The 14,861-nt window shown below is 47.3% G+C and overlaps 1 protein-coding gene across 3 annotated transcripts in view; it reads right to left on the bottom strand.

The window, feature by feature from the left end:
* Window positions 1-14,861, bottom strand: part of LOC119448580 (solute carrier organic anion transporter family member 4A1) — a 61,331-nt gene that overhangs the window by 21,681 nt on the left and 24,789 nt on the right. For all 3 annotated transcript variants that reach the window (XM_049665497.1, XM_049665496.1, XM_049665498.1), the window contains exons 8-10: window positions 13,703-13,792; window positions 13,046-13,235; window positions 7,508-7,655 (exon numbers count right to left, since the gene is read on the bottom strand). In XM_049665497.1, coding sequence (XP_049521454.1) covers window positions 7,508-7,655; window positions 13,046-13,235; window positions 13,703-13,792 — 428 coding nt within the window. The remainder of the gene's footprint in view (window positions 1-7,507; window positions 7,656-13,045; window positions 13,236-13,702; window positions 13,793-14,861) is intronic.

Here is a 14,861-nt window from a genome sequence, read left to right as displayed (position 1 = left end):
GGAAGGCAAACGTAACACACTTTGGGCAACCACGCAAGGCAGTATAGCAAAATGCGCATTTTTGTCGTGTAAGTGGCAGTGTCCATTGTAATATGGCCACAATGACGCACTCATTTCAAGCACCCTTAATATGTCTTATCGTTCTTTGTTCTTCTTTCTTTTCTTTTTTTTTTCAGCACTGCCTGTGACTGTGCGTGCTACAAACATTTTTCGTTAGTGGTCTCTTTGAAGAATGTGAATCCGGAATGCTGTCTATGTAAACTGCCGGCAAATTGTTATGCCACTTAGCGTTGGTAATATGTTCTGCATGATTATAGTACTATTTATGTGTATATATGGCATCACGTGGCTGTGAAGCTGCTATTTATGGGTGCCTGTGTCTTCGTCAAGCTGGCGATTTCGGAAATGTTTTCCCGCTGGCTTCCAGCGTCATGTATGTTGCTTACGATGCACACTAATATCTTCTTCTTCTATTATTATTATTATATGGAGGGATCCCCCGGTGCGCACTAGAACACGGGAACACGGTAGACATTGTGGTACTCACTGGAGTTCAGATACTGACAAATGTCGATTGATTTCTGGCGGTATTGCAAAATAAGTATTGCAAAACCACACACGTGCGCGTCATACTCGCGTCGGCACACGCTTCGGCGCTCGTGAATTTGCAAGAAGCAGTGCACGGTAAGAAACGCAGTGCAGATGGAGGTCTAAATCACCATGGATAGATCTAAAAGAGTGCAATTAAAAGTAAAGTGGACGCAAATTTGCGCAACTTCAGGAATAGTCCTAATGTATAGCGGTATACCGCGTGTCCCAGCTAACGTTATAGCCAAGCTGTCCAACGAAAAAAAGAAAGATTAAAAGATTTCACAGGCCTGCGCGTAGTGAAATAAAACGAACAGTCGCCAAGGAAATACATGTATTGGAAAATAAGACTATAAAGGCCTGCGCGGCACACCCAGCACAATCGCAGCCTAACCTGGTGGAACGGCTCCATAGGAGCTCCATTTTCAGCAGAACGCATTAGAGGGTCTTCGCGGTGAAGTCTCTTTGCGTCGTTTTCACGAGAACGATCTGAACTGTCCACTCAGCGTCGAAGGCGAGCTACGGCTGCTGAGCGAGCGCCGAGCGGTGTGCTGAGCCCCGACGTTGGCTGGTTGTATAGCCGCGCGAGTTCGCTTCTTCAGCAGCGGTTCGTACCTTGCGAGGAGGCGCCGTAAAGGGTACCGAAGAGCAAACAAAGGTATCGAGACTATACGCGGCGCACATGTCGCACCCCTTGACCCGCGGCACGATACGATGCTGTTGTTGATAATGATGATGCATCCCCTTTGAAACGGAGCGACGACAAACAGTCACCTAGCCTGCTTGATATAATCAGGTATGCCATGTTTTACAGGGAAGCTGTTTATGGCTATAGGGCTCCGTGGATTTTTCGTGTGCGCAAGCAAGAACTCAGGTCCCGCGCGTTCGTCATCGTCTTCTTCCACAGCTGGCTCGTCGGCGTCCGACATTTTTTATACATCTGCTTTATCTTCTTTTTTTTTTATTCCTCAAGGCAATCCGATCATTTCTTGGCCAATCCCCCATAGTGGTATAGGAGCCTGACGGATACCAGTGGCGGGGGACACCATTGCCAACCGAAACGGCTACTGGAATGAGCCCTCAATAGTTTACGCTGTAAAAAACACGGTGCAAGATACAACTGTCTAACCTATGGTATTCGGGCGTAAAACTGTATCTTGCACCGTCTCTTTTAAGTCTCTTTATTTCGTTGAACAGCTTGGCTAGCGTCAGCTGGGACACCCTATTATACTTCATCGCCCGGCTCAGCGCAGTACATCACGTAGACGGGCGCCGCAACACGCTAGGACATGTGGGTATGCTATACTTAATTGGTAACTATATGCTTGACGTAGATAGACACATAAGCTTTTCATTTAGCAGGGGATGAAATACCGCATCTTGTTTATTTGCCGGGCAGGAACGTAGTCGCAATGCTGCACATCACGGTGCAGAAGGTGGACAGCACAAAAGCTTCGCTTCAGAAGGTATTCCAGCATATGCGCTGAATTTGGATGTATATTTTTGGCCTCAGAATCGCAAATACCTTCACCCGAGCGCCCCTGAATGGTCCGTTAGAATGTCTCCCGCTACCAAAATGCACTTCAGCTTTGTTCGCTACAGCATTCAATCCCACCTGACAAAACATCGATATCACGTGTATCACAAGGATTATGCTTTCCGTTTCTTTTTATTGCGATAACAATTATATGGACACTCCAAGCGAATTATTCCCGTTGTCGCCGCCGTCGGCGTTGCCGTGAGGTTCCGTGCATATATTATTGCGATAGCAATTACATGTACACTCCAAGCGAATTTTTAGCCGTTGGCGTCGGTGTCGCCGTGAGGTTCCGTGTATATTTAGGCATATGTATGCTATATGTCATGCCACGCAATATGAGATGCGGTATATGCGGGCGATATTGCCACACCATACTATCACTAAAGTTGATCATATTAGGCCTTACATTCTTGACAATATTGTTCCTCAGAATTTTGAGAATGGCAGCCCACAAACTATGGTCTCCGAGATATGCGCGCGCCAGCAAGTTTTTCTCCGGCCGTCCAAGTCACACGGAGAGAGCGTAATTTCAGAGGTGGGCGTGGCCGGCTCCTGCGCACCGCAGGCGCTTGTAAAAGATGGCTATTGATGCGTCGGGGAGGCTTTCGGTCACTCTGGTACTGTTGCTGAGGCTTGGATGAGGCTAGAAAAGAATGCTTTTGCGCTGCTATATGATCGTTTACTGATTTTGAAATGACGGCTCAATGTGTACGAGGGGCAAAGTGCGTGCTGGAGCCTATTTATTCTCAAATTCGTTTCATTGTTTTTCTGCAGATAAAAACCGCTACATTCAAGTGAGTACGTAGAAGTGGAATGTCCCTACAAAAGATCGTCATGTGCTGGAAACGCACTATACTTCAAAATTTGCGGGGCTATATAGATATTTTGTCATCTTGTGAGCCAGTTTCAAAGCTGGCTCAACAAAGCAGCCAGTTTCAAATCAGTTTCGCCAGCTGGTAGCGGCGCTTTCTTTCGTCTGTGCATATCGCCGTCGTGATATGGCGTGAAGCAAGACGTAGCTTGACCCGCTTACAGAAACCTACCGCAATCGCCAGTGAACTTAAGACTGAGGTGCACGGTGCAGATTAAGGTGTCTTCACAGATGCAATAGCAGTAATAATCGGGACACAAATTGCACAAAAGCATGGATCTGCACGTTGCATGGTCTGTGCACAGCGGTGCCAGCGACATTTCCTCGCTACTGCGCTGATCGAACGCCAGCGCCGCATCCGCACAAGGCGCAAACACACATTTTAAGCACCACGCGCGCGTTACAAAGAAAGAAGATCTAGTGGTGCACGCTGAAAAGGAACGCTAACTGAACCGACCAAACTCGGCACTCGGCATGCTCTCTTCTAGAGCACTGCACGGGCCGATTTTTGCGGCCCGGGCCCGGCCCGGGCCCGTTTTTACATTGGGCGGCCCGCCCGAGCCCGATCAAAACATTTATGGCGAGACCCGGGCCCGGCCCGGGCCCGGAAATATTCTACGTTACCCGCCCGGCCTGGCCCGCCGCCCCTTTACCTTAAGCCCGAGCCCGGCCCGAGCCCGACTCGAAACCGGCCCGAACCCGGCCCGAGACCGAAAAATACATGTTTTTCAGAGTTGAGAAGCCCGAGAATAACTCGCAGAAAGCCCGAGCCCGGCCCGGGCCCGCGTCGAAAAACCCGAGCCCGGCCCGGGCCCGGGTCAAAAAGCACACGCCGTGCCCGAGCCCGGCCCGAGCCAGTGAAAAAACTCCTCTACCCGGCCCGGCCCGGCCCACGGGCCGGGCCGGGCTCGGGCTTTCGGGCAAGCCCGAGCCCGTGCAGTGCTCTACTCTCTTCTCGCAATGTCACCTGTGGCGAAGACGAAAGCGAAAGATCTATGTTCGCATAGCGCACAATGCTTCGCGCTCGGCTGTGAGGCTTCCAACGTTTCCCTTCCAAACTGCCTCCGTGGTGACGCGAAGGCACGAAGAGTGGACACACACTTTTAGGAGCAAGACGAGAAGCACGGAGCAGGGAGCGGGGTTTAAGCAGTGTTGTGCTGCCAGCGTTGTGCTGCCGATAACGTGGCGGTCGCGCAGTTGCGTGATAGGCCTTTCTTTTCTCTCGATGCAGTCTATGGGGCACGCCGTTTTGGATAAACCTTTAACGTTGCCACCGTCGCAACGATTTTAGCGATGACTTTTTCCAAAATTGACTATATATCCAACTAATAATCAGAGCTCACTCACGACATTTTTTTTTTTTTTTACTTAGGGCTCATTCGGACTCGCACTCACCAACATTCTACTCAGCCAGACTGACACTCGCGGGTCAGTCTAAGTATGAGGGAGTGTGAGTGAGACGACTCATGAGTGAGTTTGCCGGCTTATGCCATATACTCACTCCCCATTCCCCTTCGCGCTCTGCGCTTTCGTTCGCAAGGTCGTGGTGAAAATAAATCCAAGTGAACATTAGGCAGCCTCTGCAGAATTCCTATCTCGAGATCGCATCGCACCCGATGGCCGGTGTGACCCTATGAGAAGTTTCCCGGTGATGATGGGGATTGTAACGAGTGGGCTCGTTCCCGCACCAACTAGCCTAACAGCAGATACTATTTGGTTTTGCTAAGGTTCCGTTAACACATCTTAATAAAGCTTCTTCTTGGGCATGTTGGTGCGACTTGGAAAACATGATTTTTTAGGGCGCTAAAAAGACACACGCGAGGAAGAAACGCACACAGACACACAGAGCGCCATGTGTTCATGTTTTCCGGAAACACGTGCAGCTGCAAAGGACAGGAATGACTTTAGGAGACATAAAATAATAATGCAAATATTAAATACAAGAACGCAAACCACGAGCTGGCGTCAAGACTCAGAATGCTTTCAAATATTTAAGAGCTTCTAGCCTTCATTTCGCAGCGACCTACGGAAGCGATCATGGTGATGACACCCAATGGCTTTAACGTTGAAACGGGCTTCTTATAACACAGAAAGTACCCCTGCCTGGGTTTTTTACCTCATAAATACCTGTGCGCGATCAAACAATAAGGCGATATGTGTCACGAAAGGACCACCATAGAATTCGCCGACCACAATCAGATAAATTTGCATCCACAAATCTTCTGAGCAAAGAAGGACGCCAGAATACCCGTATTATTTTCTACATCAGGATATTTCCCGCTGCGAAGGAGCGGACAATAATAAAATAACGTAATAATAACACGGACGAAATGATTTGTCGGTATACAATGATCTGTGGTCGGAAAACTGAGCAATAGCCGAGCCTTGCTTCGTGCATTAGGCCAAAGGGAATGCAGCAAAAAAGAAAAAAAAATTCACAGCCCTTCCTATGTCTAGAAAATGGGGGTAAGCGAAGCTTGTGGCAAGACAACACTGTCGCAGGCGTTCCACTTCGTTTGCCCTAAACTCAGGGTCAGCGGCTCTTCGCTGACGTTTGGCCTCAACATCGCGCTCCCGCAACTCGGGGTCCGCGGCTCTTCGCTGACGTTTCGCCTGGGCTTCGCAAGCCCTCACGCTAGAATCGGACGACAAGCTTCGCTTACCCCTATTTTCTTGACAGGGGAAGGGCTGGTGATTTTGACTATTTGGGTGCCACGTGTGACAAGAGTAGTTAAACGGCGCGTTACAGGTCCCCGAGCCCTATGTGCCATTGAGCTTGGACCATTTCTGCACTACCACCAGGATCGGCCCACTTTTCAGCGTGACACTGCCACCACCGCCGCCGACACTTGTGAGCATATAAAACTTCGCTTATTGGGAAGATCTGGGCGCTACTCATTCCTCTCGGCTGTGAAAATGCACCGCAAGACGCGAGAAAAGTGCCAATGCACACCCTGACATCTCACACAAGTCTGCCTTCTACCGCGGCCTCCGATGGCGCCGTATGAATGGATGGATGCTATGAGCGTCCCCGTTGGAACGGGGCGGTGGGTTGCGCCACCAAGCCCTTGTTTATTGTTTTGCCCAATGTCCTACTTATGTTAAAGAAAACAAGACGAGAGAGAAAGAGAAAGTTGCCCAATGTCCTACTTATGTTAAAGAAAAAAAGACGAGAGAGAAAGAGAAAGAAAAAAAGACGCGACGAATTCTGATCACCAAACTTCTGAACCCCTACTGGGAACTTTCTTTTTGTATTCCTGCGTTCTTTGTCGAATCCCTACTTTTCTTCCACCACATTCCATTCGCCTCTTACTAATCTCTATTGCGGACATGTTTACTTTCGTTGTGCTCTCACTGAAAGGGGTCAGAGGTACCCCTTAAAGCCACTGAGAAAAAAAAAATAGATAAAAAAACTTTTTACAACGGCTTTAGAACCTCTCGGCTAACAGCGACCTCTCGGGGTAGCCGGGTATACGCACGCCGCATTACACTTTTTTGCTGGGGAGTGCGGCGGATGCGACGGCCGGAGCTAAACCAACCGGCACGTGCAAATCTTGGAGGCCATGCACAAACATATGTCATCAAACAAAACGCCGACAGCGCATGCCTTTTATCATAAATATTCTCGGACGTTAATATTAAAAGTGCGAAACAATAACGCATCTCAAACATGAAAATGATGTAATTTTATTGGCGCGGCTGTGCACTACCTCAGGGATCGGCGCAGGAAAGCGGTTTGAAATGTACTAGATACGGAAAAATGGACTGGCGGTTGGGAAACGATTTTCACGAGTTTCTGCTAATTAATGAGATTAATGCTTGATTATACCCATATTTTACATTATTCTGAATCATGTTGGTTTATTTTAAACCGTTTTTGATCAATTCTGCACTTGTTTTGAGCTTGTTTTTGCGCGTGAACACTGCGACATGAGATCACATTACATACCGACAGCCCGGACCCCTAAAGTGCTTCGCACTTAAAAAAAGCTACTTTTTTGAAGCACATTAACGTCCCCGAATACCAATGAGAGAATGCTACGGTAGATGGAAAAAATGTTTAAACTTTATATTTATTCCAATTACGGCAAAAGAAATCGTGGATTTTATATTTCTTTTTATTGCAATAAGCGGAAATAGGCCCTATGTTATCTTTTACGAAGATTAAGAAACATTTATTTCTTGGGTCGGAAACTACTACTCCGCGTTACGTTATTGCGCAAGTCCCAGCATTTGTAAGTGCTTATTGCACGCATGTTTAATGAGTACACGGAATGTACTCTTGCATTCATGTCTTTCTTTTTGTATTCGTTCGTTTGAATTTTTGTATTCGTTAAATATTGAGCATTTTTCTTTTCTTTTCTTACAGTGTTTGTTTAGTGCCAACACAATGGGCACATACATTGTTGACTATGTACTGCTCAGCCACGCGCACAAGCACTTGTGGTTATGCGGGTTGGTTATATTTTATTGATCATTTTTGGGGAAATAGATTGATTGATTCTTACCCTTGCTTTTCCCGTTGCCAGGCGTGCTTCGCATCCCGCCAGGCAGGGAGAAAAAAACACGGTTCCATCCACCGAACAGACTGGGTTGAACACGCTACTGTGGCAGTTGCAATGCCTGTTGCATGGAAACGCGAAAGGATCGGAGTCGCTGCGCAAACGAAAAGTCAGCGAGTCAAAATTTCTTCAGAGCTAGGCAAATCTGTAGCAAGATGTGCATCTAAGGCAGAGAATAGCGTCCTAACCTCGCATGTCTTCTACCAAGTTATAACTTCATCATCATCATTTCAGCCTATATTTATGTCCACTGCAGGACGAAGGCCTCTCCCTGTGATCTCCAATTACTCCTGTCTTGCGCTAGCTGATTCCAGCTTGCGCCTGCAAACCTCCTAACTTCATCACCCCACCTAGTTTTCTGCCGTCCTCGACTGCGCTTCCCTTCTCTTGGTAGCCATTCTGTAGCTCTAATGGTCCACCAGTTATCCATCCTACGCATTACATGGCCTGCCCAGCTCCATTTCTTCCGCTTAATGTCAACTATAATATCGTCTATCGCCGTTTGTTCTCTGATCCACACATATCTCTTCCTGTCTCTTAACGTTAGGCCTGACATTTTTCGTTCCATCGCTGTTCGCGCGGTCCTTAACTTGTTCTCTAGCTTCTTTGTTAACCTCCAAGTTTCTGCCCCATATGTTAGTACCGGTAGAATGCAATGATTGTACACTTTTCTTTTCAACGACAGTGGTAAGCTCCAATTCAAGATTTGGCAATGCCTGCCGTATGCGCTCCACCCCAATTTTATTCTTCTGTAAATTTCTTTCTTATGATCAGGGTCCCCTGTGAGTAATTGACCAAGATAAACGTACTCCTTTGCAGACTCTAGAGGCTGACTGGCGATCCTGAATTCTTGTTCTCTTGCCAGGCTATTTAACATTATCTGTGTCTTCTGGATGTTAATATTCAACCCCACTTTTACATTTTCGCGATTAAGGTCCTCAATCATTTGCTGTAATTCGTCTCCATTGTTGCTGAATGGGACAATGTCATCTGCAAACCGAAGGTTGTTGAGATATTCGCCGTTGATCCTCACTGCTAAGCCATCCCAGTTTAGGAGCTTGAATACTTCTTCTAAGCATGCAGTGAATAGCATTGGAGAGATTGTGTCTCCTTGCCTGACCCCTTTCTTGATCGGTATCTTTCTACTTTTCTTGTGGAGAACCAAGGTTGCTGTGCAATCCTTGTAAATATTTGCCAAGACATTCACGTATGCCTCCTGTACTCCTTGATTACGCAGTGCCTCTATGACTGCTGGTATCTCTACTGAATCAAATGCTTTTACAGCGTGAGCTGTTATGGGCTCATTCCAATAGCCGTTTCGGTTCGCGATGATGCCGCCGCCAGCGTTTGGCCATAACCGCTATCGCCGGAAATGCGAAGAAAAAAAGCACCGGCTCTCCGCCGGGATCGAACCCAGGCCCGCTGCATGGGAGCAGGATACTTTATCACTGAGCCACGCAAGCGCTTGATATCGGGCCCCAGAAATATTCCCTTTAAACGCTCCCTATAGGCAGGCGCGCCGGCGCAGACGACCCGATCCTCCGCCAGTATGGTGGCGCCATCTAATTAAAGTGCCTGCAACCGCCGCGCGCGCAGGCGCAGACCACGAGATGCGGTTCCAACGAGGCGCGCAATCAACGCTATCCCGATGTTAGATGTGCGCCACGTATTCTGGGTACCTCTTCGGTACACGTCATGACGTCTCCTCACGAGGTACGAACTGCTGCTGAAGAAGCGAGTCGTAGAGCTACGTGCGCGGCTACAACCAGGCATCATCGGGCTCAGCAGACTGCTGTGCAGAGAGCATTACAAGCCGCAGCTCGCCGTCGACGCCGAGAGGACAGTTCAGATTGTTCTCGTCAAAATCGAGGCGCAGACACTTTGCCGCCAAGACCCTGTTGTGCGTGATGTCGAAATTGGGGCGACTCTTGCGCCGCTCAACCAGCTGCCGCTGTGACTGTGGTGCGTGTGCCGCGCAGGCCTGTGACTTTTATAAGCACTACGTGATCGTATTTGGTGCGCTTAATTGTGTTGTACGCCCACAGGCTTGAATTCGCGGACACGCGAGGCTGCGTATGAAAACGTGATTACGAAACTTTTACGATTCAGCACAGTCCCTTTGACAAAATTTGAAGCTCGGGCGTGAAACTCATCTTGGGAAAGCACCTCTCTGCGTTTTGTGGGTACTTACTAGCCTTCTTTAGAGCGACTAGCTTTGTTGGCTTCTTTTCTTTGTGTTCGTCGTTGGCGGTCGCCCGGTGGATTTTCGATACAAAGGCACCGATGAAAAGCGTGCGTGCTCTCCTGAAACAGAGTTACGAGGTGCGTTCGTCGCCGAACGACCGCATCATAGGTCTTTGAAACGTACGTGCTAATTCCCGTGAGATTTAAAGTGTGGGAAGGTTCAGAGGCGGCGGTGGAGCACTCGCAAAGAAAACGTGTGGGAGCCCGCTCGTGCATTGGCTGGTTTAGTCGTCGTTCGTTTTGTCGATCGTCTGCTCGTTCGCAGGCTCGTTCAGTCGTTCGCTTGCTCGTTCGTTCAACTATTCGTACGGCCACTATGTCTCTGAGACGCACTTGCTGTAGGGCACTATGGCTGGTGCGTTCGTGCCCTCTGCCAGCCTTTGTGCGCCATAGCTGATACGCGCCGCGAATTCACATGGTAAGGATGACGCGGATTGTTTAGGTTACTGAGGGCTTGCTGGAGGCCAGGAAGTTGGTATTTGATCGTAAACATGTTATTTACAACCATTCGCAACAAGAAATTGCGACACGCGCTTGACAAACGCTGCATACCTAATTGTAGCGCACGCAATAGATTCGGAGTCGTCACGGTACGGCTTTAGCGCTCGTTCAAATACTTAAAAAAACAGTTATCAAAACAGTAAAAAAAAAAAAAAAAAAAAGCTGCCGTCACTGAACTTGTATAACCCTCCGTATAGAAATACTAAGCTGTACACAAAGTTAATCGGAGCTAGGAAGCCAACGCGAACTCTTTAAGCGCACCACCTTGCTATGCGTGCATTCACTATGCGAAAGGTCGTCTGCTACGCTCAACCATTGTAGGCGGCGCCATGATCGAGGAGGGAGCGCGAAAGAGAGGAAAAACGCGGAGGAGAGTGTCGCTACTTCACGAAGTTTCAGGGGCTTTAGGCAGAAGATAGCGCCAACCTTTCCCTTTCCCTCAAGAACCACTTATCGGGGCTTTAGGCGAAAGTAGGGAGCCTACATGCAACGCTGCATGTAGGCTCCCTAGGCGAAAGGCGATCTTCGCGGCACCATGTGACGGCCACGGTGAACTACGCTGCTTGCTTGCTTGAAAGCCTTTATTGAAAACAAAAAGAGCTGGAGCCCTTAGGGGGCTTCGCAATAAGTGGAGTCCCTATTCCGGGACCCTATTGGTACCAGCCGCCAGCTTAGCACTCCGAACCAAGGCCTTTTGGGCCTGAAGGTCCGAGCAACCACCTTTAAGCGCAGGCACACACCATTTTTGCGAATATACTATATTTAAGTAGTTTCCTCAGTGACATTGTTTTTATCACAGAGGCACAGATTGTAAAATGACCCGAGGTAGTAATTTGACAATTATGAAAATTAGACAGGCAACCTTTGGAAGAGAGTAAATTAGACGATTAATCCTAATGAAAGACTTGAAGCCCGTCATGCGAGTAGCCCTCAAGTGGTTGCAAAAATTGTAAGAGTGCTGAACGCTGCTAATAATGGCAGCGTAATAAATTTCGGTCACTTTCACCCAGGAACCTGAAACCTATAACGGTCAAAAACCGCAACTATGAGGTCCTTACCAGGCACCCCTGAGTGACGCGCTTGTTTGCGTCTCAGCCTTGATCGAGCATAACGTGAGTGAGGTTACGACTAGATGAGAACATCAGTGGCGATAAAAAAACAAAAAAACACTTAATCTTGCACTCGGCCGCGCAACGCCTGAAACAGCGAAGCTGTGTGATCGTAGCCCAGTATTTTCCGGACGTGCACGCGAACTTTTCATCTTATTACTTATGATGATGATAATTGTTTTTCGCGCGTCTCGGACTTACGGCCGTCACTGGGCGTTGCATAGCGCAGCTTGCAACACCGACACCATGTTGCAATGCCGACCGCGCGTTCCACCGTGTCGCAATGCCGACAACGTGTTCCAGCAGACCCGTTCCGTGAATGCGTCTCTCTCTTTCTCTCTCGCTCTCATTTTCTTTATCTCTCTCCCGAGCATAGCGCGCAAAACGTCGTCTTCAATTCGCAGAGCACGAGCGTGCGAACGCGCCAGCTGTGGACGAAGACGACGACGCTCGAACGCAATCAGATGGTTCGCATTAATGCGCGTTCTGCAAGCGCGGCTGTATAGCCTAGTGGTTGCGACGCTCGCCCTGGGACCATGGGTACGCGGGTGCAAATCTCGCCTTGGCGAGAAAGTTTATTTTCTTTTATTTTGTGATAGTTTATTGATACGAACCACAAACCACAATTTACGGCTGGCTTAAACAGCTTCGCTGTTAAAAAAAGAAATAAAAGAAAGCATCCTGTTCAGTATAAAAAGGAAGAATCGTATATTTATCATAATGGACGGTAAGATTGACCTAATCGTCGTCGCAGGAATGTAATCAATGAATTTATAGCCCAACCTAATATATCGCTCTAGCATCCCCTTTAAGGGGTTCATTCATGAAATGTTTGTGTCAGTGATTGACTGGTTCACAGAGGTGTTTTTTGCGTTTTAAAGCTGTGAAGTTACCCATGATACATCAAATTATCAGCAGCTCGTCGCGACCGCTAAAAATTCTGCTAGGAGTCGTTTCTAAGCTCCCGAAACTTCTGCGTTGTGGGAATCATTATAGAATCGCTAATCTTAATATTTCGCCATTAAAGAAGTTATCTCCTAAAGCAATATTTGTCTAAAATCTGCTTCATCTGGCGGAACATGGGCTAACATTGCGACAGCACTTAGTCGGGTTGTTAGACTACTTTAGTGTTACCGTCGTAGGATTACCTTTGTTAGCCTTTGCTGCCCGGGGCCACTGCCATCTGAGCATACGTGGCAGGGATTAGCTGCGCCTTAACGTTACGCGGTAACTAACTAAAGCACCCACTAGCTAACCCAAAAAGAAGGCACAGCCAAGACATAGATAACCTCCGCCCTTTCTGTGGGTTTGGCACTTGGCTGATAATTCATGTAACAGAAATGGTAAACGGTAACGCCATGCATGGCACTAACGCTAGACTAAAACGGTTGGCTAGAATTCAACGCGGGCAAGCATATTTTCCTTAGTGCTTTCTTCAAGACGAGCCAGATTATAAGCTTCCCTTTGCTTGATCGTCCATGCAATGTAATCCTTACTGTTCAGTGCAACTTCACTGTCCGCTGTAATAGTACTTCTCGTGATACTTTTTTCTTGCTGTTTGCCCCAAGAATACAATACCAAAGTACTGAAAAAAAAAGAAGAAGGAACAGCCTACTGTGCGCATGCTTACTTCAGCATTGCCGGGATGTTCACGGCAAAGGTTGGGTCCGGGCAGTAGCTTCGAAACATGAAGATGCAGAGCCAGGGCACAACGCTGACGATGAGGCACATCTTGATGATGGCTTCGCAGGACATGTTTAGGCGCGTCACCAAGTATCCGCCCAGGAAAGTACCAGCACATCCGCCAAAGGCAATAGCACCTTTGATAGGAATTGCGAGGCTTACTTAGTGCCGACTACTTGATCACACCAAAACAGGGCTACTAATACTACCGAATGTAGAGTGAACAACACAGGAAGCGAAGTAAACAATATGGTACGTGCAGCTCTTACGGCTCATTAGGAGGCAATGATATTACATCATTTGAACTGCCTTAATAGCTAACAGGCGAGTCGTATGTTTTGTCACTTTAGGAGAAAAACAGTGAGACGAAGGATGGAGAGCAGAAATGCACAGAGCAGGAGGGGCTTATCTTGAGGTGACTCTGCTACAAATGGATAGATAAAAAAAGGAAAAAAAAAGATAACAGTATACGGACTAGAAAGAAAGATGCATTTACGAGTACATGAGAATGCGAGAGGGAAATGCGCATGGCATCTTTTGTTATCCGCTTTTGCAAAATATGGCCAAATATTACCTTTAACTCAAGAAACCGAAAAGCACTCACCCAAGACAGCCGAAGCTTTCGACGAACTGATAGCAAACTCAGACTCAAAGAACTTCGTTGAAGTCTGCGACACGGCGTTTGTAAGCAAGTCTGAAAGAAAAATAAAGTTGGTGAAAAAATTTGCAGTTACGCCGATCAATCCAGTTTTCTCCCTTCTAAACGAAATAAAATTGATGGCGTTGATGGGAGATATGTTTGAATACTCAAACAAGGAAAATGTGGATACTTATCATCGTCGGATCCCATGTCAATCCCCGTGGACAACAGATTTCATCCTTCTTGTTAAATTAAATCATAAATCATAAGCTAATATATTATGTTAAAACAAAATCATGTCAAGCATGTAATAATATTGATATTTTGTGAGCGACTTTCCGCTGCTTAATCACCGACGACGAAAAAGATTCAGAGTCATTTCACTCAGTGAAGGTGGATGACTAGCGGAGCTGTATGTGAGGTCTATACACGACCGATGACGCGTCTTGGGCACACTCGAGTGTATGACGAACATAAGTGATAGGCCATGACATAAATGTCATGACATGCGTGTCATGTAGGTCATGGCAATAACCCAGCGAAAAAGATTAACACCCAAAAACCACTGAAATGGGTTCGGACGTGGGTACTAATTGAAGGAAGCGCTAAGGGATGCTGGTAGAAGTCGTAGTCATGATTATGACTCAGCAAAAATGACAATGACTAACCGAAAAAAGATTAAGACTCAAAAACCACTGGTTCGGACGTGGGCACTAAATGAACGAAACACTGAAGGATGATAGTAGAAATCATAGTCATGAGCATGACTGATCATAAATGACAATGACTCAGCCAAAAAAGGATTAACACTCAAAAGCCACTGAAATGGGTTCTGACGTGGCCACTAAGTGAAGGAAACACTAAAGGATGGTGGTAGAAGTCATAGTCATGAGCATGACTCAGCAAAAATGAGAATGACTCAGCGAAAAGAGATCAACACTCAAAGACCAATAGAATGCGCTCGGATGTGGTACTAAGTGAAGGAAAAGGCTAAAGATTGATGGTCGTAGTCATAGTCATGAGCATGGCTAAGGCTTTCGCCTCAAGGTATCTTAGGTGTTGCTAAAGGGACTCCTGAGGACTCATGACATGAATGTCATGGCATACCTGTCATGTAGGTCAT

This window comes from Dermacentor silvarum, chromosome 4, assembly GCF_013339745.2.
Source record: "Dermacentor silvarum isolate Dsil-2018 chromosome 4, BIME_Dsil_1.4, whole genome shotgun sequence".
NCBI lineage: Eukaryota > Metazoa > Arthropoda > Arachnida > Ixodida > Ixodidae > Dermacentor > Dermacentor silvarum.
This window is presented reverse-complemented; position numbering and strand designations above follow the sequence as displayed.